The sequence below is a fragment of the Myotis nattereri genome (assembly GCF_964212035.1).
Source record: "Myotis nattereri genome assembly, chromosome: 2".
Lineage (NCBI taxonomy): Eukaryota > Metazoa > Chordata > Mammalia > Chiroptera > Vespertilionidae > Myotis > Myotis nattereri.
The window spans coordinates 205,164,187-205,190,470 of NC_138076.1; the positions used below are offsets into that span (position 1 = coordinate 205,164,187).

At 40.5% G+C, this 26,284-nt stretch overlaps 1 protein-coding gene across 2 annotated transcripts; it reads left to right on the forward strand.

Annotated features, from left to right (window-relative positions):
- The first annotated feature begins 351 nt into the window (after nucleotides 1–351).
- On the forward strand, nucleotides 352–22,767 carry FBXO7 (F-box protein 7). Of its 2 annotated transcripts, none has more exons than XM_081082853.1 (9): nucleotides 352–727; nucleotides 4,162–4,456; nucleotides 8,695–8,922; nucleotides 10,788–10,929; nucleotides 13,426–13,509; nucleotides 17,669–17,764; nucleotides 19,032–19,208; nucleotides 21,100–21,137; nucleotides 22,090–22,767. In XM_081082853.1, exons 1-9 carry the CDS (start codon nucleotides 606–608, stop codon nucleotides 22,480–22,482), a joined length of 1,575 nt encoding a protein of 524 aa, XP_080938979.1. In that variant the 5' UTR covers nucleotides 352–605; the 3' UTR covers nucleotides 22,483–22,767. The 2 variants fall into 2 exon arrangements, with proteins under 2 accessions (XP_080938979.1, XP_080938980.1); XM_081082854.1 differs by lacking the exon at nucleotides 352–727 and adding an exon at nucleotides 851–922 and having other exon boundaries at nucleotides 4,314–4,456.
- The last annotated feature ends 3,517 nt before the right edge of the window (nucleotides 22,768–26,284 follow it).

Sequence of the window (26,284 nt, forward strand, 5' to 3'; positions counted from 1 at the left end):
GTTGGGGGTCACCACAACATGAGGAACTGTATGCATTAAAGGGTCGCGGCATGAGGAAGGTTGAGAACCACTGAGGCTTCTCCGCGCAGATGACGCAGGCGCTGGGCGCCACGAAGGGCCCGGGGAAAGAACCAGGCACACCTGGGCCTTGCGGCGCGGCAGGGGCGTCGTCTGCAGTCCCCGCTTCAGGGTGAACATTCCCCAGGACCACGTGGAGCGAGTCTGCACAGCCACGGCGGGGGCAGAGCCAAGGCAGCTGCGCCCGGCCGCAGTCCCGGCGCCTGCGCCGTGGGCTCCTCGCGCCCCCAGGTGGCGCCGTTGAGCGCCGAGTCATCGATCGCTAGTCCCCGCGCGCCCGTCTCGCGCAGCCGTCAGCGGCCGCTCGCGGGGTGGGCTGCAGGGGGCGCCCTCCAGAGAGGGGCCGAGCGTCCCGTGGCAGAGTCCGGCAAGCTGCGCGGTGTCTCCTCGTGACCCCTCAGCACCCCTCCCCCCAGCTCCGGTAGTCGCCGCTCCGGGGCCGCCGCCGCTGGGGGCAGAAGCCGTCAGGCCGCGCCGTCGTCACCGTCTCCGCCTCTGGGTCCAGGTCCCCGGGCCCTGCCGCCGCCATGAAGCTGCGGGTGCGGCTTCAGAAGCGGACCTGGCCCCTGGAGATGCCGATAGAGGAGCCGACGCTGGGGCAGCTGCGTGCGCACCTGAGCCAGGACCTGCTGCCCACCTGGGGGTACAGGTAGGCGGCCCGGCGGGCGCGGGCGGGGAGGCGCTGGGCCGGCCCGGGGCTGCGGGAGGCGTGGCGGGCGGCGCGGGCCCCGCCGTCACGTGAGGCGGGCGGGGAGCGGGCGTCGCCGGGACGGGAGCGGGCGGGCGTTGGGTCCGGGCTCGGAGGACATGGCCCGGCGTCCGGGGGGCTCCGTCCCCTTCCAGGGTGAGCTGTCGCTTCCGTCTTTCCAGTGAACGAACCGGGGGATAGGCCGGCGGCGCCCAGAGTTCCCCCGCCCTTGGAGACGCCAAGTTGGAAATTACGGGTTTGGTTTGGGTTAAAACGTATCAGGCCCCCCAGGGATGTAACTTCACCCTCTCCAGCTGCCGGGGTATTTCAGTGAGAAAGTTTGGAAAGTACTAGAAGGAGTTAGCAGTCGGCCCCGCCTCCGAGGCCACCTGCACCTTGTTGAGCCGCGCTGAGGCTGCACTAATCGGAAGGCTTCACTGGGTGTTAACTACGTGCGGGCGCCGCAGTGAGCGCCCTGCAAAGTTTTTATTTTTAAAAAAAAATGATTTTAGGGTCAAAGACATCGATTTGTTGTTTCACGTATGTGTGCGTTCATGGGTTGATTCTTGTATGTGTCCTGACCGGGGATTGAACCTGCAACCTTGGCCTTTGGGGAGGACTCGCCAACCAACGGAGCTACCCGGCCAGGGCCCGCTGCAAAGTTTTGCGAAGTGCATGCAGCGTGTCCGGGTGTTTCAGATCATCCTGTTTTCCTGGGCGAGCTGTTGCTTTTTTTGCTAAAACGAAGGTACACGTGGGCCTTATGATGACTCTGGAGGCAGTGACGTTGAGAAGGAAAGGATCAAAGTCTGTTGTTTATGGGGCTGCAGATGAGGCAGCTTTGTTTCCACGGAGGGTCTCTCTTGGGGACAATAATCTGGGAATAGAGGGACATAAGGGTGATCCTCTTCAAATTTGGAATTTTGTGATAAGAAAAAAAAAATGTTCGCTGGGGCTTTTTAGAGGAATTCTTTAAAAAGAAAACCTTTCTGTTAATTACGTGGCTCCTTTTGCAAACTTCCATTTTATTTGTGGGGAATTCAGAAAAATGAGACCATGTTATGAACTACTCACCCTTCCATTTTTCAGGTTAAAAGTAGGCCTGATTTTTTTCCAAATTAAGACAAAAATAGAAAATGAGGTATTGACATAACCCCCTTTAAACATACTAAGTGACATGCCTATTGTAATTTCTTGGTGTTAAACCTTAGAGTTTTGCATGCTGACTTCATTACCCCACCACAAATTTTCAAAATTAACCTCTCTTTTTAAGGTATTTTCATGTGTGTATTATTATTATTATTATTATTATTATTATTATTTTAATTAGGAGGGGCGGTCTTAAACGGATGTGCAACACAGTGTGACTCCTTGTTTACCCAAGAGCCCAAGTTAGTTTCTCTTTCAAGTTTGTTTTCATAGTAGAGGCTGGTTAACTGGAAGGACTGTAGCTTCTGGATATATGTTCATTTTATAATAGGCAGTTTTAAAATGTGTCCATATGACATTATTATTTTTTAAAATGTCTTTGCTGAGTAAGTGGATCTGGAGTTGCCGTAAAACATTTTTTCAAAGGCCTGAAGTTTCTAGGAGGGAATTTCCTGATGAGCTTAAAAGGTCATCAGGAGTCGTTTCTAAAACTTCAGTAATTTCTCAACCAAAGACACTCTAATTGGTAAGAAGAAACGTGAAAGGAAAAACAATGAATTATTTCAAGCACTTTTGAAAATGCAGCATTGTGAGAAAGAATAAACAGCATGATTTTTCAAAGGACTTCATCCTTTGACTTCAAGAAGTTAATGAAGTCAGTATTGCTGTGTGTAGATGTCTTATAAAATGTTCTACAATTGTTAATTATTGCTTTCCACCACGTGGTGAAATGATGGCTATTCTTTCAGGTCAGATACTCTGTGATACAGAAATGGGGGCGGGGTTCATTGCTTTAGGATAATTTGAGCTCTGAGCTTATTTACCAGTGGTTTTGTGGATTTGTGCTGTCTTCCCTGTAAAAGACATCATAGCTGGTCATCAGAAAGAAGAGAACTTACACTTACCAGCAGGAGGAATGAGTTTGTATTCAGTCATCTACATATACTCGTCCAGCTTTTTGTGATTACGAATATTCATTTAGGACATGGGTCTAGTATTTTGGAACCAACATAAGCTAACTGTCCTGTAAGGGCATTGAATGGGTAGCCTGATTTCAGTCTCATCCAATGTTGGTTGCATTGATTCCACAAATATTTTTATTTGCCACGTGCTGCAGATACAGTTTTGAACTAGACAGACAAGATACCTGATCTTATGAAACTTAACTTCTAATGTGGGGGTTTGGAAAGAGAGACAACATATAAATAAGTATATTTTCAAATAACGGAGTTACAATAAAAATAAACATGAGAATGAAATCAAGTGATGGAGATTGGTGGAAGGCATCTCCGAAGAGGTGACTTCTGAGTTGAGACCTGAATGATGGGAGTCAGTTGAGCTGGAAGAGCAAATGCAGAGGCCCAAAGTCTGCAATGAAGTAGATTTGTTTTGAGGACAGATAGAAAGCTCCTGTGAATAGAGAACAGTCCGTGAGAGGAAGGATGGCGCAAGGTGGGTGAGGTAGAGAAGCAGGTTGGGGTCAACTCCTGGGCTTGGAGGCCATGTTAAGGACTCTGTTCCAAGTTCAATAGAAACCATTGGAGGATTTTCAGCAGAGGAATGCTATAATTTACATTTTGAAAAGACTGTATTTTATTGAATCTCAGTTGCTGTCACTCTTAAGAGATTGTTTTATGTAACACTAAAGGAAAAAATGCTGTCTGTTAAGCTGTGATATGTCATAGATTTTAAGAAGCATCCTTATTTCAAAGATCAAAATACAAAAAAGTATGTGTCTTAGAACTGATGAAAACATGGATTAATGATAGATAATTACTGTATCCTATCCCACAGGCTAGAATTGTTGCCATTAGAAATCTGTAACCTAGGCATTTGGTGATAAGAACAAATAATTTGGTTGTTTTTCCAAACTTTGGCTTCCTTCTTATTTTTGTTTCGTTTTCATTATTTAGTTTGTCTAGGGCAGGGGTGGGCAAACTTTTTGACTCGAGGGCCACAATGGGTTCTTAAACTGGACCGGAGGGCCGGAACAAAAGCATGGATGGAGTGTTTGTGTGAACTAATATAAATTCAAAGTAAACATCATTACATAAAAGGGTACGGTCTTTTTTATTTTTTAGTTTTATTCATTTCAAACGGGCCGGATCCGGCCCGCGGGCTGTAGTGTGCCCACGGCTGGTCTAGGGTCAGACCATGTACCTTATATATATTCCAAATATATTATTGTTGAGGATAATGGTAATAGGTAGGTAGCTCTTACCATCCTTATCCATCTTTCTTGGCAGTTCTGATACCCGGTTTGCAATTACATTGAACAACAAGGATGCCCTCACTGGAGATGAAGAGACCTTGACTTCATATGGGATTGTTTCTGGGGACTTGATATGTTTGATTCTTGAAGATGCCATTCCAGCACCTAACTTACCTTCATCCACAGATTCAGAGCATTCCTCACTCCAGAATAATGACCAACCTTCTTTGGCCACCCCCTCCAGTCAGTCCAGCATACAGGATGAACGGCGGACTGATTCATTCCAAGGAGAGGCAGCCCAATCCGATGTCTGGAATGATGGCAGTATGGTGGGTATTACTATTCAGACAGAAAATGGGTAGTTGATAAATCATACTTGATTGAATTCTGAGCCAGTCAGGATCATTATCATCAGTAGATTGCAGATTATATTCTTATAGAAACATTTTTGAAACTGCTAAATGCCTGGATTAATATTGGGCATTCTGAAGAACCCAGTTTTTACCTATTTATTTTGTTCAGGTATTCATTTACCCCTTCAGATAAATTACCCCTTGGCTTCTATCGCTGCCTTTAACTATTTGAATGCCATAAGCGTCTATAGATGCAAGTGGCGGACCTTTTTTAATTCAAGATATCGTGTCAGTTAACCGGTTAAGCTCATGTTCCCAGCTTTGCTTCTCTGGTCTGCTCCACTTATTAAGGCTATACATAGTCCAGTTATTTCCAAATGATTTGCTGGACATTTATACCTGGGTGTTAAAAATTGTCACCTCAAAAAATATTGTTACTTAATATTCTCTATGCCAACATAAATTTGAAAATATGTGCACTGATATTCTTTTGTTTGTCAGTGGTACTACTGTTTTCCTGAGCTTAAAACTTTGGAGTGATTTTTGACTCCTCATACCCAATCCCTTAACAAGCCCTGTCAGTGTTTCCTTTCCATTTCAGGCTTTCAGTGTCTGTTCTTCAGTGCACTTTCTAGGTTCATTTTCTTTCTACAGCTTTTTGGTTATGTTGTTCTCTTGCTCTTAACTACTCTGTGTCACAGATATACCCGTGCTCACACTTTTGAATTGAAAAAGACCACATATCTCTAGTTCAACCCTGTCACGGTGCAGAGGAGGAGAACGTCTCTCCCCCTGTACCAGCCAACACACTCCACATGTGCACACGTACACACTACCTAAGGACTGCTTCGCACCTTTGCTCTTGCTGCTCACCCAGCCTGTAATTCACTCCCTCTCCTCTCCCTCTTGTCTGTATCTCTACCCGTCCTAAGGCCCTGCCAAACATAATACTTTAATTTATCTTTATTATCTCTGTTGCTTTGGAAACACCTCATTTTTTATCCTGCCTTTTGATTTCTTGTAAGTCTCAAGTGATCATTTTTATTACTTAATTTATTAATAATATATATGTCAGCTTGTTAATGGTTTTGTCTATGTACTTATCTCTTCAACTTAATTTTTTTTTTTCGTGAGCCTTAAACATTTATAATTATTCATTGTGCCTAGCGTGTCTTTCAGTATATACATATACTAAAAAATACGTTTTAACAGGTTTGTAAATTACGAAAAGCATTTATGTTCAGATTTTTAGTAATAGTATCCAGAGAGATTAAGCAAGTTAAAAAAGGCTTTTATAAAGCTTAATGTACCTACTTTTATGTGTATTTTTTTTTTTTTTAGAAATTATTATGTAATTTTGTGTTTTTGTTTCATAGAGGTAATCTAGGGAATGAGTAAGAATATTCAGTCACATATTTAAATTACATTTCTGAATCATTTTTGCTGATAGACCCCTTCAGAGATTCTGGTGGAAGGGCCCATTCCCTTTACTTCTGTGTACTATTAAAATTGTCCAGTAAAATGGAACTTTTCATAGTATATGTAATAGTTACTTTACTAGTTTTCTTTTGGAAACTTTTGAGAAATTAATATTACCTCAAGTTAGTAATTGAAGTTCCAAAAGCAAGCTGTTTTGTGCTCTAAGACTTGTATAGGACGACTGTAAAACCTTTGTGTGGAAACAGCTTGAAATCTCATAAATAATGCATTAAGTGCTTGAAACAGTAGGGTCTGCTAATTAAATGTAGGATGGAGCATTAGAAAATGAAAATAGGAAAATTTTACTCTTGCAGTTAAGTATAAATTAATTTTCTTAGATGCTGTTATATTTGGGAACTCATCTAGTATCTGTTGATTCTTTAATGGGAAACACATAACTGGGTATCAGACCCTAATGTTAGCTATAAGCTGCATTTTAGTCACTTGTTCCAGTCATTTGTAAATGACATATGATACTAGTAAATGATCTGTTCAGAGAGGTGGTGCTGAACATTTTTTTTTACTTCCCCATGCGTGAAGAGTAAGATAAATATTCTCATCATATCAGAATGGCTCAGTGAATGCCAGTGGTTCTCATTGAGTGGCAGTAAGGTTTGATAAGTTCACCAGGGGATTCTGATATCCTCCTCTTATGTCATTATCAGTTTAGGGCAACCTTTTCAAAATTTTTTTCACATATATGCTCCCATGCAACTGTCAGTAAGTAGTTAATGGCCCAAAGTTAGGCATAATCCTATATAATAAAGAGCTAATATGCTAATTAGACTGAATAGCAGAATGACCGTCCAGACGGCCTTCCAAATGACCTTCCGGACAAAGTTGGGGCTGTGAGGGCCAGCTGAGGCTGCTAGGGGCTGCGAGGGCCAAGCCCCTTGCACGAATTCTGTGCATCAGGCCTCTAGTAGATAAGAAGAAAAGAACCTGTACACTTTATAATTTAGTTAGGTGTTAAGTGGTTTTAATAAGTAATTTCTGTTTGTTCAAAATATGATAGAGCCTCCTTTTTTTATTGTCTAAAATTTTACATGTCTCCTTTTTCCCCATTTGACTGCCTCCCCCCGCCCCCCTACATCCAGCCATTCCCACTCTGGGCAAGCCCCCACTGCCCCAGTGTCTGTGTCCATTGGAACCTCCTTTTTTAGGTAGTGTGAGTTGTCATTGCCCTCTAGGTTTTAACAAGTGAATTTGGATGTTTTTCATAAGCCACCAGGGATTTTAGAATAGCCTCATGCTCCTTGACATTCTTCCACCCTTGGACTCATAGTATGTAATTTTAATTTCCTCTGCCCCTTCTTTAATGGAAACATGAACTGAAAAAGAAGAAACATGTGCTTTGCATTAGGAGTTGAGCACAAGCCTAGAAAACCAACTTGTGAGCAAAGTTAACATAGTAACGTAGTCTTATTGAAGCAGCATATTATGTTTAAAAGCCGTGAACTGGGAATCTGGTGAGCTTGTTCACTTCAAAGTTTTATTAGTTGGTAACCTCGATTGTTATTTAATATGAGTCACAATTACAGCATGTATAAAAAGGTGACATCATTTGTCATGCCTATTTTACAGCATTTTTGCATGTTGCAAATGAGAAAACACTGAAAACAAAACATTATGAATTGTAAGATATCCTTCATCATTTACTGAGTGTCTACTATGTGTTAGGTACTGTACTGGGGTTATACAAATAGGTGACATGTAGTTTGTTCATTTCTAAGTTTGTGGTCATGGTAGGATGTAGATGAGTAATTAGAAAATTTCAATACTGTGTAATGAAGTGGAGTAATACAGCCTTTGCAAAGCAGAGGGTAGTCGGTGTCACTTCTGTTGAAGAGGTGGAGACTGCTAGAGTGGGGAGGAAGGGACTGGCAGAAAGTGAACTTGATACAGAGTCAGGGATCAGGTGACGAAAGGCCTTGTATGCTGAGGAGTTTAGGAGTTTGGACTTTATTTGTAGGCCTGCATTTCTCAGCATGTCCTCTATGAAAGACTTGTTTCATGAGATTATAAGTAAGTGAGGAAGGAGGATAGCCTTTCTTGGTTATGCGCTCATTATTATTGGACTTCTCAGAGCTTTGTAATGCCACAGCATACTTGGTGAATATGGAGGGAAGGTTAGGTAGCAATAGCATGTAGCATTTTCCAACTTAATTTATTGTCAACCTCTTTCTTTCCTAAGAACATCTAGGGTCACATTTCAAGGCACAATTTAGGGAAATGCTGCTGTCTACATTGGGGAAATACTGACAGGGTTTAAGTTGGGACATAGGACATAATTGGAGTCTTAATTGTCAGAAAACTGGCAGCAGTGGGTGGAATGTATGGAAGATAAAAAAGTGGAGTCAGGTGTATTGGGGAGGCTGTTGCTGGAAGTCAGGAGATAAATGAGTGTGAAGTACTGTTGGAGTAGGAAGGGGCAGATTTTAGAGATACTTAGGAGATAGGTTCAGTGGAACTTTGAAGTATGATCAGATTAGGGTGGGGTTTAGTAACGCAGACTGAGAAATCTAGGAAGATTTCCAGGTTAGTGGAGATAAGGAATTTGGAATGGAGGAGTAGATTGCAGGCTCATTTATGTAGGAGGGCTTGCTTTAATGTGTCCCATTTCTGAACCCAATAATGTGCTTTGACTTTGAACACTAATCTCAGTTCACTTTAGGATACAAAATGTCATGTATAAAAGTCTATTTAATGAATTCATTGTTTGTTATCCTTTTCAGCCAGGGCCTAGTCAAAATGTTGAAGCTGAGTCAATTGAAGATATTGTGGATATGGATGAAGACACAGGTTTCTACCCCTCAGAACCAATGCTCTGCAGTGAATCAGAGGAAGGGCAAGTGCCCCATTCATTAGAGACCCTGTATCAGTCAGCTGACTGTTCTAGTCCCAGTGATGCCTTGATAGTATGCATTCATCTTCTCATGTTGGAGTCGGGTTACATACCTCAGGTAAGATGACAAGAGAAGACAAGCATCTTGTTAGGGTTTACGTTTCTATTAGGAAAGGAGGTATATCAGTAAATATCCCTAGATTTTTGTGTTGTGTATTCTAGATTTCTTTATTAAATGTGGTTGGATATTAAATGTAATATGCTGAACACAGTGATAGGCATACAGTAGGCAAGCAGTAAGTATTCTCTTCCTTTTCTTTTTTTCGTTTTATCAGGTTTTTATTAATATTATAAAAGTGATGGCAACTTGGGTTAAAAGAACCACAAGATTACAGTATGTAGGATAATATGTAGGTAAAATGTGTTCAGTGAGTGTGGATTGGGTGTGACTAGACAGATGATGACACACTAGGTTTTTTATATTAATGGCTCTATGAATTGCCAATAATTTAATAAGATTCGGTTAGGAAGAGGACATTGTTCTTATGCTGTAGTTGCTTGCATTCATTCATTCATTCTCCATTGTCAGGTGCAGTGCTTTGTCTCTGCTCCCAGGTTGCTTATAGTCCAAGAGTGAGAGAGACAAGTATACAAAGCATTGTACTGTATTGGTTAAATTCTAGGAGAGACTTAGCCATAGATAGGATGCCAGAGATTCACAGAGAACATTTAGAGTAGAGTTTCTTAAACTTTTTTTTTTTGGTGAGGTGGGGTGGTGGGAGAGTTTCTTAAACTTTAATGTGCATAGAATACCTGAGGATCTTATTAAAATGCAGATTCTAATAAGTCTAAGGTGGAGCCTGAGATTCTGCATAGTCTCACACAATAGCGATGCCACAACTGGTGGTATTATGAGTAACAGTAATTCAGTGATCACTGAACACCTGCACCATGCCATGCACTGAGCCAGGAATCAAGATATAAAGACAGTCCTTTTCAGGAGTCCACAAGTATGGGAGATAAATGAAAATTATAATATATTATGATAAATAACATTAGAGAAGTACATAACAATGGAAATATGAACTGAACGTTAGTGGATAAAAGAAAGAGGATGACAAACATGATTTTTTTCTTGTTATCCTCACCCAAGGATATGTTTTTATTGATTTTAGAGAGAAAGGGAGAGAGAGAGAGAGAGAGAGAAAAAAAAAACATTGATGTGAAAGAGAACTATCAATTGGTTGCCTCCCGTATTTGCCCCGACCAGCATCCTAGTTATGTGCTGCGACTGGGAATCAGACTCACAACCTTTTGGTGTTTGGGATGAAGCTCCCACCAAGTGAGCCATGGCCAGGGCAGGATTTAAAAAAAAAAATTTATTGGTGTGACATTGGTTTATAGGTTTCAAGTGTACCTTACTGTATATTGCATTGTGTGCCCACCACCCAAAGTCAGTCATCTTCCATCACCATATATTTGGCCTCCTTTACGCTCTACCACTCCTCCACCTCCTTCCGTCTGGTAGACACCATACTGTTATCTGTCTGTGTCTCTGAGTTTCAGTTTTATATCCCACATATGAGTGAAATCATGTAACTCTTAGCTTTTTCTGACTGACTTCGCTTAGCATGTATTTATATATATTTTCTTTTAAAAGGGATTTCCAAATAAAGTGATATTTAAGTTGGGTTCTTGAATAATGACCTTGGTAACCAGAGAAGTGAGTCTTTGAAGAGAGAAATTAACTCCATCTCTGATATTATTTTATCTATTTGAACAAAAATTTTGATGGAGGATAATACATGGAAACTTTTTTTTCTATCAAAATTTTATTCATAGCAATGTTAATGATTTGACAAATTTTATTAAGGGGATTGTAAGGAATGCTTATTTCTAGACAAGTTAGGGACTTCCTGGATGGTTAATCTTTTTGAGAGTAATATATTTCTATATTTGTTTCCCTTTAATTTCCTTCCCCAGGGGACTGAAACCAAAGCTATTTCCATGCCAGAGAACTGGAAATCAGGAGGAGTGTATAAGCTGCAGTACACACATCCTCTCTGTGAGGGTGGCTTTGCTGCTCTCACCTGTGTGCCTTTGGGAAACCTAGTCGTCATAAATGGTAATTGGATGGAATAGTTGCAGTCATTAGTTTACGAATACTGACATCTTTCTCTCCAAATGTTTTATAGCCAGTTCATTAATTGCCCATTAAGATATAGTTATGAGTCTTTTTTCAACTTTGTTTAATCCCTGTACCGCTGATAACATGAGTCTGAAAGGTTATAGAATTATGGGTTGGCCCTACCAGTGTGGCTCTGTGGTTGAGCATCAACCTATGAATGAGGAGGTCAGGGTTTAGTCTCCAGTGTGGGGCGTGTAGGAGACAGCCAATCAATGATTCTCTCATTATTGATATTTCTATCTCTCCCTCTCCATTCCTCTCTGAAATCAATAAGAATATATTTATATGAAAAAAGAGAATTACGGGTTGATGTTTTAGGCTAGCAGCCTTCATTCTTTGAGCAGCTCTACTCTTTTGCTGTTTTAACCTTATAATTTATTTTTTGCTCCCGTGGGAGTTGTTATAATAGGAGTGAGATGAACTCTTTGAAGAATATACGTTTCTTTGTGACTATAAATGGCTTTGTTTTTTTTTTAAATCAAGGTCTCGAACTGAGAGATGGTAAGAGGTGAGATTGAGCTGGGTCCCTTTGTATTCAGTTTAGCACCACTGAACAATATATAAATGCCCACAAACACTAAGGGTTCTGAGGCTTTAATCTGTGTGTGTTTTCTCCCGCACTCTGAGAAAGTCGCTCTTAATGGTTTCTTTCCTAGTTGTCTTCAGTATTAAGAAAATTTCACTGGGATAGCAATACATCCCAATTTAATTTTAGCTCAGATGCCACCTGCATGTCCATACCAACTATCAGTGGTGTTTGGAACAGTTTCATAACATTCTGAAGATCCATTTGAGTGACTAGAATCTTGCATTTTTGTTGCATTTTGATTTTTTAAAATTAAAAATATATTTTATTGATATTTTGCAGACAGGAAGGGAGAGGGATAGAGAGTTAGAAACATTGATGAGAGAAAAACATCGATTAGCTGCCTCCTGCACACCCCCTACTGGGGATGTGCCTGCAACCAAGATACATGCCCTTGACTGGAATTGAACCTGGGACCCTTGAGTCCGCAGGTCGACACTCTATCCACTGAGCCAAACCGGTTAGGGCTGCATTTTGATTTTTGAGGTTTATCCTCTTAAGGATGACATTGGAATGACTGCATTTTTCCTTTTTCAGCACAGCTCATCTTTGTATAACAAAGGCAGCAGGTGCTTTGATGTGTCTTAGCTCAGTGGTTTTCAACACGTTCTGCAGCTCCTAGTTTCTGCTGAGACGAAGCAAGGAGGAGGCTTAGTAGAACTATCTCCACTTAAATCTTGAGCAGCAACATGTTTGTCTATTTCACTTATTGGGGTCCCTACAAGATTTTAAAATGTTTTTTTTTTTTTTTTTTTTTTGCTGAAAGACAGTTCTAGGTGCCCTTTTGTGTAATTTCTGCTATTTCCTTTTAATGACTCGATTCTTTGACATGTTACTTAAAAGTCTCAAAATTTCAGCTTTAATAGTTTTGGTGGTATTCCACATTTGTCTGGACGCGACTATCTGACTGCACGAGGACCTAGTAATGCCTTTTCAGCAATTCATGACAATTACAAATGTAACTTTTAGTTGGGTGTTCCACCCAGATCAGCAGTTGCTGCCTCCATTTAAGCATAAGTTGCAAGGTGGAAGTTACCAAATGGTAAATGTGAGGTTGTAATTTTTGTCTCGGTTTCTTACTAAAACTCTTTAACAACATCTGTATAATAACCTCTATTTACTAGAGTTTCAAGATACTTAAAAGAGAATAGCTGTTAAATGTCTAATGATTTCCGATACTTCGTTTATTTACCATTCTTGGCAAGTCACCTGCTTGCAGACTTGCATGGCAGACAGCCATTCCAGGCTTGATTCTTTGAAAGGAGTAGTGTGTCCTTAAATCTCTCCTTTACCAAAGACATCCTGTTCGGTGCACATGTGCATAAGCACATCACTGGCTCTTTCATAGAATGAGATGAAGTATGCCTTTGTGTATGTGAATGAAATTGAACTCTCTGGTGATGTCAAGAATATTGGTCTTTTGGGTCTAGAGAGAGGATTCATTTAACAAACAAGGGAAGACTCATTGCCAAGGGTTAAATAAAAAATAAATGGAGTTTTGGTGATACTGGTAGAAATAATGATTTTATTGTGTTTAACTGTCTTCTATTAACCTTGTTGCATATCTTCCAGTTACTAATGAGCTGCTATTGGTAATACTTTTTATATAGGTATTATATAAAGGTGCTTACTGTAGTTTTTAAGGGGTGTTTTAGAGTGATTTTTAATTCATGCGATGGCATGTTTATACTTTGGACTTCGCTGTGAGGGAAGGATGTAAGCATAGAGCAGTTTGTTTTGTATAATGTGTCCTTTGTATATGGGGGCAAGGAAATACAGTCCCATACTGGAAAATGAAGGCAATTGATGAAGTGACGAATTTTCATCTTTCTTTTGCTTATTTACAGCTACACTAAAAATCAACAGTGAGATTAGAAGTGTGAAAAGATTGCAGCTGCTGCCAGAATCTTTTATTTGCAAAGAGGAACTAGGTAATGTAACCGTGATTTAACTTTTGGGATGACATTTTGAGAGCTTCACTTTTAAAAACCTGAAAGGTAATGTTCAAAAGACTGAGTTTCTGAATGAGATTAAAGCAAATTCAAGACCATGATGCAGAGTTTCTGTTTCCTGTTATTCTTAGGATCTTGGAATGCTGGATTATGTTTACATTGCCATTATGTAATGACACTAGTATGTAATTTTTTGCACATTATTGATGCTTCATAATTTCTGAATTAATCTTTGTGGATTTTTCTGGCATTGTGGTTAGCCAGTATGGAGAGGAGCTATATTTTGTGGGAACCATACTAGTATAATGGAACCTCATTATTGAAGATATTTGCTTAAACCTATATAAATTTGATGTAGATTGGACCTTTACCAGAAGTTTGCATTCTATGCATGGTTTCATTTATGTTCTATAAAATTTTTAGTAGACGCAAAGAAATTAAGTTTTTATTTTTTTAACTTAAGTCAAAGGATGAGATGTGGGTAGGTGGTTGAAGGAGAAGAGATGGGGTAGAGAGGGAAGTATCATATTTAAGTACTGTTTTGTGCCTTTACAGATGTTATTCCATTTCATCCTCATAGTAAACTTGAGGGTTTAAAATCCAGATGGAGAGTGGTGTGGTATAGGGGGAGATGACATTTAAAGCAGTGTCTTTTAAGGGAAGACCATGTAGATCTAGATCTTTGCTGTGAAGGCCTAACTTAGTCTTGTTAGTTCCCAGGGGAGATCAAGCCTTGAGAGACTGAGGTATATGAACTGAAACTGATAGAGAAAGCAGACAACAGAATACAGTTGACCATTGGAAAACTGGAGTTAGGGTGCTGATCCCCCATGTAGTCAAAAATACACATATAACTTTTGACTCCCCTGAAACTTAACTACAGTTGACCTTTGGTATCCAAGGGGGATTGGTTCCAACATTCCCTGCAGATACCAAAAATCCCACGGATGCTCAAGTCCCTTCTATAAAATGATATAGACCAATGCATACAATTGGCCCTCTGCATCCAGATTCCCAACTGCGGATGGAAAACACTATTTTCTATCTGCTGTTGGTTGAATCTGAGGATGCAAAACCAGGGATATGGAGGGCTGATTGTGGTTTATTAAAAAAAATCTGTATATCAGTGGACCCGTGCAGTTAAAACCTGTGTTGCCCAAGGGTCAACTGTACATATTTATAATGGTCTCTGAACATATAATGTCATAGTAGACCAGTGTTTCCTAACCTTTTTTCCCTTATCAATCCCCGAAAGAGCCATTTACACATTTTTCCCCCTAGTCATTCTCCCCCATGAAAATTTAATACCATAGATATCTGTATTAGTATACTGTGACCCTTGCGAGGGGCAAAACCAATGTCATAACTAGGATTTAATTTTTTGCCCTCCCAAGAACCAATTTTTGCCCTGTTGGGGGCAATGTTGCTGCTGTTGCGAATGCATGAACTGACTCATTAAATCTTTAAAGATCGCCCTGACCGGTTTGGCTCAGTGGATAGAGCGTCGGCCTGCGGACTGAAAGGTCCCAGGTTCGATTCCGGCCAAGGGCATGTACCTTGGTTGCGGGCACATCCCCAGTGGGAGATGTGCGGGAGGCAGCTGATCAATGTTTCTCTCTCATCGATGTTTCTAACTCTCTATCCCTCTCTCTTCTTCTCTGTGAAAAATCAATAAAATATATTTAAAAAAAAATCTTTAAAGATGATCTTACCATTAGGGCCAGAAATTCCTTGGCTACAACACTGTATATTCACTTCTATGCTATGGAGAGTAGAAATACTCTACACTTTATAGCAGTAGAGGTTATTATGCCCATTTTATAGATCAGGAAATAGGTCTAGAGGAGGTTAAATTACTTCAAGGTCACAGAGCTAATAAATGGTGGAATTTAGGATCGGAATAGATTTGACTCCTATGCCTTTTTTTAAAAACAACTTTTATAGAAATGTAGCTCAGTTCATTTTCTTTATTTGCTTTCTGTTAAAAAGGAAATGAAAGGAAAAAAGGAAATGAAAGGGAGGGAAAAAGTTAATACAGTTTTATTACAAGTTTATGGACTATATTAAATCGAATATTTTTAATGTAGCACTTTTTATGTTAGGACTATGCTGTTCATTTGACAAGTCATTTAAATAAATGTTTACTGTGGCTTATAGTATCCGTATATACTAGGTACTGTTATTTATCCTTTTGTTCTAAGTCCCTAATTATATTTATTATAGATCACTGAAGGAAATTTTCTTTTTATAGAAAATCAGTTTTCACATTAAACCAAATTTATTTTTTAAATATCTTGAAATTCGCCCTAACCAGTTTTACTCAGTGGATAGAGCATTGGCCTGTGGACTGAAAGGTATCAGGTTCGATTCCGATCAAGGGCATGTACCTTGGTTGTGGGCACATCACCATAGGAGGTGTGCAGGAGGCAGCTGATCGGTGTTTCTAACTCTCTCTCTTCCTCTCTGTAAAAAATCAATAAAATATATTTTAAAAAATCTTGAAATTTGATTTAAACTCAAGGTTGTAATTCATGCAATAAAGATGTAGAGTTTAGCTGCATATTTTTTTAATACATTATCAAGTTATGCATGTTTTATTATAGACTAGAGGCCCAGTGCATGAAATTTGTGCACTGGTAGGGTCCTTAGCGGCTGCCGGCCAGGGCCTCCCTCCCTCCCCCCAGCTGGTCCTGCCCCCTAGTTCCCTGGTGAACTCCTGGAGGAACTCCCGGTTGAGGGGACAATTTGCATACTACGCTTTTATTATATAGAATAGTGAGTTGCATACATATGGGCTGGGGAGGGAGCAAGCATAAATTGATTATCTACTGATAAATACTAGGCACTGTGTATGTAGCTTTAAATTTTAACTACACTTATCTGGTGCAGTGGTGATGTCTTCTTTAAACAGGTGAGCAAACAGGTACAGATCAGAAGGTTCAAAGTTATACACTTGGTAAATTTATAGCAAAACTGAAGTGGGAACTCTAGGCACAATTTGACAGTGTACATGCTGTAATGTGCATGAAAATCACCTGGGGATTTTATTAAAATGCAGGTTCTGATTAAGTAGGTCTATGGTGGGTCCTGAGATTCAATATGTAGAAACATTTCCCAGGTGATGTCAATACAGGTGATCCATGGACCACACTTTGGTAGCAGTTTAGTGGCTAATGTGAGTGCTTTGGAGCCCTACTTAGCCTTATACCCTGCTCTGCCACTTACTCTAAGACCTTGGATGGGCTCTATATCTTGTCCTGTCTTTAAAGTGGGAATAATAGTATTTATCTCTGAGGGAGAATTGCTGATTCTAAAGAAGGCTTGAAAACTGCTCGACACAGTTGTCATGTTATAAACACTGTTTGTTACTAAATCTAAGCTCCACAAGAGCAGTGCCCACTGCATTCCCAGTGCTCAGAGCAGATTGGTAGATATCTATAATAATAAAAGGGTAATATGCTAATTAGATCGGAAGCCATTCCAGACATCCTTCCTGATGAAGCCGGGGTGGAGGGAAGCTGTCCCGGTCCTAGGTGCCTGCAGGTGGCCTGAAGGAAGCCAGCCCGGGTCCCAGGTGCCTACTGGCAGCCAGAAGAGGGAAGCCCGGCGGGTCCCAGGTGCCAGAGGGAAGCCGGTGTTGGCAGCCGGGGGAAGGAACGTCTACTCTTGCATGAATTTTCATGCATCAGGCCTCTAGTCTATAATAATAAAAGCATAATATGCTAATTAGACCAGACATTCTTCAGGACATCCTTCCGGACAAAAGCTGGGGCCGTGAGGGAAGCCTGGGTCCTGGGTGCCAGAGGGAAGCTAGTGCCGGCAGCGGGGGAAGGAAGGCCTACTCTTGGCACGAATTTCGTGCATGGGCCTCTAGTTCCATATATCTAGTGTTCCCTGCCAAATGATAGCCTATGAGCTGTATAGATTGGTACAGCTCACTTCATTTGATATGGGATTTTAGCTTTCAGAGTCTCATGCTATATACTCCCTAGTCTATTGGAGATTTTGATTTATATCTGTGTTGGAATTATTTGTGAAAATTTATTTACCTCTTTGATTGGTTTGGCTGAAGTAGAGGATACCATTTCAAGTTTTTCCACTTGATTTTCTATTTGATTGTTTATTTTAAATATTCTAGGGGAAAATGTAGCCAACATCTACAAAGATCTTCAGAAACTCTCTCGCCTCTTCAAAGACCAGCTGGTGTATCCTCTTCTGGCTTTTACCCGACAAGGTGAGAGATGATAAATGATCCCAGGTCAAATGGCTAGAAAGAATAGTAATTAAGTACTGTGCTCATGACTCTCCCCTCTTTTCTCCTCCTAGTGAAATTCTGCTCTGATTTTAAGACTAAGCTTAAATGTTAATTCCTTAAATGTTATTCACTCCCTCTTTGTAGTTCCATAGCATTGTGTACATATCTTTATTGTAGCTCTTTATTCAGTGTATAATAATTGTTGATATTATTTCTTTCCACCTAAGGTTGTGAATACTTGAAAGCAGGGAATATGTCTTACTCACTTTTGTATTCTCATGGCCTAGCACAGGGTCTGGCCCATAATAAGTTCAATAACACATAAATAAATAATGTATAGCCTGTAAATTGCATCTAAGGTTTTTTTTTTTTTTAAATAATATTTATTGGGGCTCTATGCTAGGTACTTTGGGTATTTCACATGTGTTCTTACTTAATGCTAACAACTTTGAAGTAGCTTTTATTCTCATTTTATAGATGGTGAAACTGAATAATTCAGTGAGGTTTATATTCACTCAAGATTCTTGTATAGTCAGCTTTCTCTTATTTGTGTTGTAGTAAAAAATATTTAAAAATCTCAGTGACTTGCCCTGGCCAGTGTGGCTCAGTTGGTTGGAGCATTGTTCTGTACACCAAAAGGTTCATAGGTTGACGCTCAACCACTGAACCATACTATCAGGGCTCTACCTCCTTTTTTTAAGCCTGCCTAATAGTAATTGCTAACACCTGAGTGCTTATTGTGTCCCAAACATTGTTCTAAGCACTATATGTATTAATAAATTTAATTCCCAACTTAGTGAGGTAGATAATGTTATTAACCCATTTTACAGATGAGGAAATTGAGTTAGGCAGAGTTTAAGTAACTTGTCCAAAAGCACACAGCTAATAAGTGGCAGCATTGGGAGCCAGTTATAAAAGCCAGTGAATTATCCATTTTCTGTAGTTGAGAAGAGAATTAAAAGAAGCCATTGACTAGTATCTACAAATTGTCAGAATTATTTTTTCTATCTGTATTAAACAGTATTTGTCTTTCCACTAAAACAGGGGAACAAGGAAGGGGCTTAGTAGTAGTAATCTAGTGAACCTGGGGTTAAACATTTGTTGTAGATGTGTGTGCTTGGATAATTGAGACCGCCACCCAGTTTGTTACCTCTCTATACAGGAACGAGTTGCCTGCTTTTGTTGAATGTGTGGGGAAAGCTGGATGTTCTTTACTCAGAGACACTTGTTCTTTTTCTCCTTTTAGCACTGAACCTCCCAGATGTATTTGGGTTGGTAGTCCTTCCATTGGAGCTGAAACTACGGATCTTCCGACTTCTGGACGTTCGTTCTGTCCTGTCTTTGTCTGCAGTTTGTCGTGACCTCTTAATCGCGTCAAATGACCAACTTCTGTGGAGGTGTTTATATCTGCGGGACTTTCGAGGTGATTTCCATGATGACATGTTAACAAGAAAGGGGCTCTTTCTTACTGAGGTCTTAGTTCTTACTGATTCAGCTTGCCAGAAGTTTTTAGTTACAGGTTTTCTTTTTTAGGGTAGCAAATAATCATAACATACAGCCTATAGTAAAGAGATTCTAAGCTTCATAAACCTTTGCCTATGTCCTGAAAACTCTCCTCAAATAGCCACTTAGACTAAGTAGACCATCAGGATAGAAAAATGGACGTGAGATAGGTTTATTCTCTATCGGCCATCCTCAGTGTCTGACTTAGAAATCCACTGCATTTCTAACTACTTCCAGGTTGTGACCAGAGTACTAGTGGACAGAGTCTTGCTCTGCTGTGGCAGGCGTGTTGCTGGGGAAGCTGTATTTCTGCATTGTCACATTTAAGGTGACCTGGTCATCATTGCAGCAGTGATGACAGTGGAACTTGGGGCTGGGGAGAATTCTCCAAAATGTCACAGGGTTTCCAGATACAAGGCTGGAAGCCTGAGTGTGGAACTTCTTTTCGGTCACCACCATTTTACTACCTATTAGTGTTAAACTGTGGTTTGACTCTGGGTGGGTCACAAAATCAATTTAAGGGGTCATTTTACAAAAAAAAGGAAAGTCAGCAGCACTTTATAAAATAGGAGTAAACTTATATTTTAGTTAGATACATAAATGTAAAAAAATCTTACATGTTATAGTGTAAAATAAAAAAGTTTGAATGATGGTGCTATATATGATAATGTACCACTCTAGTAAACACGTATGGGTAGGTTCCCTTCCTCTTTTTTTTTTTTTAAATTAAAAGTACATGTAGAGTCATTTGGATTGTCAGAATTTTTTTCTTTTAAAGCTTCAAAATGTAGAAAGTGCAAATGACCTGGTTTTTCCTTGTCTTCCTTCTTGATTCCTGAGGTCCTCATTCTTTGTTTCTGCTCCTGAATCCAAAGTTTAAAATGTTATTTTGTCCCTGGAGGCAGGAAATGTCATCTCAGAAATTTAAAAAATTATAGTCAAAATTAAAAGACAAAATGACCAACATATATGGAAGATCCAACCAAAAAAAAGCAGGCTATTATAAAAATACCCATGAAAGGAACAAATACTTTTTACTTGTATATTTGAATTCAGGTTTAAAATACAATCAGTCTCTACCTCATTTCCAGATTGTGGTCCACAAGCTCATTTGTAAGCTGAGTGTTCATATTTTTTTCTTGAATTTCCCTGTATATACAATGTTATGGGGCTGGAGCTTTTATAACTTTTTCTTCCATGCCAATATAATAACATCTAGAGAAGACATCACTATCTTTTATCCAAACTCGTCACTAAAAGGAGTTCTTTTCCTCATTTCACAGATTTTAAGTAAGTACATTGAAAATTACTTAGTTATGATCAAATTTCTGAGAGTCGAATCATTCAGAACATGTTTGGGAGAAAATCTAACCCAATTATGGAAGAAAACCTTACCAGCTTGACCTCCAGTAATGACCATGAGCTGTAATACAGACACTCAGAGGTTGTCACCTAGGTTAGTGTGACATGAGACTTGGGGTCAGAAGCAGCTGACACACTAGATGGAGTTAGTGGGAGACGGTGTAGTGTGGGTCAGCACAGGAGAGAACAGCGTGCAGCCCTCTGCATCCCTGAGGGAGCCACTGCATTGAGCCACGTAGTACAGAGCAGTGCCGGCTGCCCTCAGCCGTCCAGAGAGGATCTGAGTTAGGTTCAAGAAAGTATAAATGGTAGTGTGTGTTAAACCAAGGATGGATTCCTGTTTCTGCTTAATGAGGATGCTTTCGTTTCCTTAGGACAGAAGCAAACTTGCTGTTTCATGCTGGATGAATGAAGCATTTTAAACCTTATTTTTTGTTTTTCCTTTGTAGATGGTACTGTTAGAGTTCGAGACACAGATTGGAAAGAAGTAAGTGTTTGCAAATATCAAGGCTAATGTTCACAACACAGAAATAACTAGTGGATTAGTACATTATGGGCAGTTTTCACTTTTTTATGATGTAATCTGTTTTCATTAAATTTATTGCTCATTTTCAGTAAATGGAAATGTTTTCAACTTTTACTTTAAACTCAGTCCGTTTTCTTGTAATTACACAGGAAGTAAGTTTTAACACAATGATTATTTTTCACCTTAATAAAACATTCTCCCTTCTTCTGTTTCAAAGAAGATTTTTTTAAAGTGAGTTGCTTTGTGCTGGAGTAGTGTTTAGCTGTTCTGCTAGTTAGAATAGTACATTAAGAAAAGAAAAAGTGATGTTATTTTATTTGCTGATGCCTACTATAAAAGAAGTTGATATGACTGAGAAAAACTTGGGAGGAAGGACTAGAGAAGAATAAAATTCAATGAAAGTATTCAAATATGTACAAAATATGTTCTATCCTCTAAAATGGGCATCTGTTTCTTCTTGTTTAAATTGAGATCTATTAGGGACACAATTTAAGTGAAAAATAATAACCTCACCCCCAACACCTTTATATTTTATGGCATGATATTTTCAACAAATATTTAACTTTGCTACTTTTAAAAAAGGCTGACTTAAGATTGCATGTTAGCTTGGGCACTCTGGGTTGCAGTCTTGAAAGTACATGCCACTCAGTTATCCCTCCTTTGGCTGTATTGTTGCTCCAGGTTGGCACAATTGCTCGGTTGCAGTGTAAAGACTAGAGCTCATCGGTATTGTATTCAGAGCCACTACCTTATTCGCTTACAAAGAAATGGTGAAAGTTGTTTCTGTGCACTGGTTTTTGGTCTGCTTGATAGTGTGGGAAAAGGAAAGGACAGATCTGTACAGTGAAAGCAGGTTGGAACTTTGGGGAGACATCCCAACCACTTACCAGATCCTGTTCTTGTTTTTCTTCAGTTGTACAAGAAGAAGCACAAACAAAGAAAAGAAGCTCAGAGAATTCGGCATATGATGTTCCTGCCGCCGTCGTCACCCCACCCCAACCCATTCTACCCCAATCCCTTCCACCCCAGGCCTTTCCCTCCCAGCTCGCTCCTTCCTCCAGGAATTATTGGTGGTGAATTTGATGAAAGACTAACACTTCCCTATGTTGGGAACCCAATCAATTCACTCATCCCTGGGCCGGGGGCGGCACCCGGCCAGTTCCCTCCACTCAGACCACGTTTTGATCCAATTGGCCCACTTCCAGGACCTAACCCCATCCTGCCAGGGCGCGGTGGCCCCAATGACAGATTTCCCTTCAGACCCAACAGGGGTCGGCCAACTGATAGCCGGCTACCATTCATGTGATTGACTCGCAACCCACTCTGGAGCTTGTTTGGTTTTGTTTCTTAAAACTACAGCTGTCATCTTGTCGGGTTGTTGACCTCTAGTGTTTTCCGATTGTGGTGGCGAGGAATGTACTCACACAAGCCTTTCAGTAGATGTATTTAAAGCTCCAGGGGTGGTGAGGCCCAAAGGTTACTTCATGACAAGGTTGGCCTTGGGAATAGTTGGCTGCTGACTTCCCTCTAGAATGAATGTTGTTCACCGATAATGTTCTGTACCAGATTTTTAAAAATTAAGTATAAATTACATGGCAGTCTCGACTTTTATTACAGAAAGATATGTAATAAATATTCAGAACAGCTTTACAACATTACTTGGACATTTAAAAATGATCAGAGAACCTATTCAGTGTCATCAAATTGTTGCAGGGGATTTTAAACATTTTAATGGCCCCTTTTTTCAAGTGAAATCATTTGCAGAAGCTGATTTATAAAATGACAAAAGCAGAGCTAGTTTGGTTGAACTGAACTTTGGACACCCACCAGCTCAGTCCACCTCCTCCCTGGCCCTGCAGCTCTTCCTCAGAGTGTGGGGTGAACTTCTGGGCCCTGCAGCAGCACGCTGGCGGCCATTGGGTTATAGGGACTCTTGTTTTGTTTGGGGCTTCTGGAGTGGAATTACGATTTTTTTCCCTTGTGTTTTGACACTTGGTGCCTAATTTGTAATCTAACTAGATGACCTCTTTTAACAACAAAGTGTTACTGCTTTGAATGCTGGTCAGGTACTTGTTTTTCAAAGATAGACTCTTATTTGAAGAACATTTATTTTTTTTTAAGAGTTAAAATACACAAAATTCAAGGTTTATTTTTCCTACAAGAAAAAGGTCAAACAGAAATGTTTTATCATACAAACAACTGTGAAACATGCTATAGTGACAAAATCTGAATCACAACACAGGAACTAAACATTATTAGTATCTGCAGAAAGTATATTGGAATATTGCCACTGTCTTCCTGATTTTAAAAATCTGTTTTGCATATAAGGAAATGGTTTGAAATGTTATGTGCTGCAAGAATATTTTGAGTTCTACATACATGTGAAAATATTTTTATTTTTATGTTTTGCTAAACATAGTAGTGTTGTTTTTTCATCACAGTGAAGAAAATTCAGTCACTAATGCAATTATCCAGAGCCATGTCACCGTTAATAGCTTAATGTGTAGGCAAAGGATTGGGGCTGTTGACATTTCCATGGTACTGGGCAATGGTAGCTCTAGGACAGCTTTTTAAAAATAAGTGTCCACTGGACGCCGTATGGCTTTAATTGGATCTGGGCTGAAAGAGTCACCTTGAAGCGTTGATGGGTCCAAATATACCCTAGTTCTCCTCTCTGCCCTTGTGATGTTAGGTTGCACGTGGTGTGTATGTGTGTAGCTGGCGTGGGAGGACACAGTGAAGCACCAGATGCTATAAAACAATGAGTTTTTCAAATCCAGAGTTTTGAATGTTCCTTGAGAGGTCTGTGCCGGTGCTGATGTCGCAGAGAGATGGCGCTGCTTTCCAGCCTCAGCTCGGCCTCACTGGCCCGAGTTACAGCCTCTCTCAGTTTAGGCATGGGCAGTGTGCCATAGGCCTAAATTTGCAGTCCTCTCACAATAGTTTATTCTTAAAACAACTCCCAAAGCTTTTCCTCTTGAATAGCTAAATTTATAGTTAGAAGCTTGTAAAATCTATGTTCTTTTCATTAGCCTGGGCTGTTGAGCTTTATATATTGCTGGTGTGTAATGAGAAGGAAATCATGGTTTGGCGGTAGCCCAGTCCCTGATTTTCTGACATCACTTTGATATATTGTAATGGAAACAAGACAGTTGAGAGCACTGCGGTTACACATTTTAGTACGATGCTGTTCTATATCATTGGCTTGTAGTCTGAACGACTTTCTGTGACTCCCCTTTAGTTATTTTTAACAGGAGCTTGCTCCCCTCCCACCCCCTTCTTTGTTCCAGATGAAAGATAAGGTTTGGCATGACTGGAAATCAATCATGGAATGTATCCTCTTTTTCCAGCTTAAGATTTTATAATTCCTTAAGGAAGACAGTTGAGTTCTGCCCTCTTACTCTTGCCTCTAATTCCTGAGATCACTGCTTAGTCTAATATCTATCTCTAATTCTTATTCTGATGGAGCTGGACACTTCCCTTTGCTCTCTATACACAGGGCCCAGTGTCAAGGTTTGCCTTCCTCCTGCCCAGGGCAGTAGCTCCTTGAGGAGGCACCGGCAGGTCCCACTTCTCTGCTGGGCCGTAAGCATGGTTCATGCTCCTTCACAGTCTCCAGCTGACTAGATGTGGAGTGGATACGATTATTGGGAAGTACTAGGTAAGTCACCTGAAATAAAGATTTAATCTCAGTGTCTCCTGGGATCCCCCAATAGGTCCTGGCACTTAAATTTCTGCTATTCCATAGCGAAATATTGAGAGGCAAGACAATGTTAACTTTCTTCTCTAGACTCAGTGAAAGACCATGAAGAGTAGATACATAAAATATGAGAGTTTGGAAATTGAAATTAAAAATGGGAGGACCGATCAGAATAAAATTGAAGGGTATTTAAAATTTTAAAGGAAAACATTGTAGGAGTGGTGTTAGTTGTAGATTGGTTTTCCCTTAAGGAATGCCTCACTGTTTCTAGCCATGTCCCTTTCTTGGCCTGCTGCTTGAGAGCCCTGGGCACAGGACTAGTGTCGAGATGTCATCAGTTTGCGTGTTTGCCTGGAAACGGAGCTTCTGTGCCCTGTGTGCGTTGTGTTGGATTAATGAACTGATTTGATTGCTTTCTGTCTAACCTTCCATTTTGTCACTGACCAAACCCACAAGTGCCGCCTTCTCTGAGAACCTAAATATTGGTGAAACCCTGAATTTAATCAGTGGCTGCTTAGGAGTCAAAGATAGCTTTGACACTTGCTAGGTTAGTAACCAGCCAGCCTGCACTCCAGGAGAAAACATTTGGAACATGTGGAAGTGCTCCTAGGCCATGGCCTATTCCTCCAATAGAAATCCTGGCGTTATCTGTAATGCTGAGCTCGCTCTAAAACAGAACGAGCTACCACCTGCTTTGGGAGCTCCGCTGCTCCAGTGCAGGGAGGGGCAGGGCTACAGTGGGCTCTGCTATGGAAAGCTCTGCCCTGCTGTGGGCCTCTGTGCAGGGTGTGGTCAGGATGGGAGTCCAGGTCCTGGGTCTTCTCTGTGCAAACTCTGGTGGTGTCCTGGTCTGCTCGCCCCAGCCTCTTCTGACTGATGCTGACAATGGCACCTCATCTCCCCCACCTCCACCCCCAGGAACTCACCTCTTTGGGCTGTGCTCACCAGGGGGTGGTCTTGTGGCCCCTGAGCCTGCTTGCTCCCATTCCTTTTCAGACTCAGTTTAGAGTCTGCAACCTCTTCCTGAGGGTAAAAAACTGCTATAGATTTTCTCTAGCTTATCTCAGTTTACTAATCTCTCTGCTGGTTTGATTCTGTTCCTGGGCAAATGACTTCCTCACGTTGATACACTTAAAAATAAAACAGACTTTTTCTTCAGTCTTAACATATGTTTACATTTTATTAATTCCAACCTGAACATGTCCTGACCACCTACTGTGTATCAAGCAGTGCTCTGTGTTTTATTCACCTAGTCGTTCACGATGAGGTACCTACACTAACTTGCTTTCCCCTTGTAAACCTTTCATAGCAAATTCAAGTGAGAACTGCCAGCAGGTGGTTGATGTTCGGGCTCTTGGGGTTTGCTATTGTATTTGTTACCGTGTGTGAAGGCTCGTCACCCCTGAAA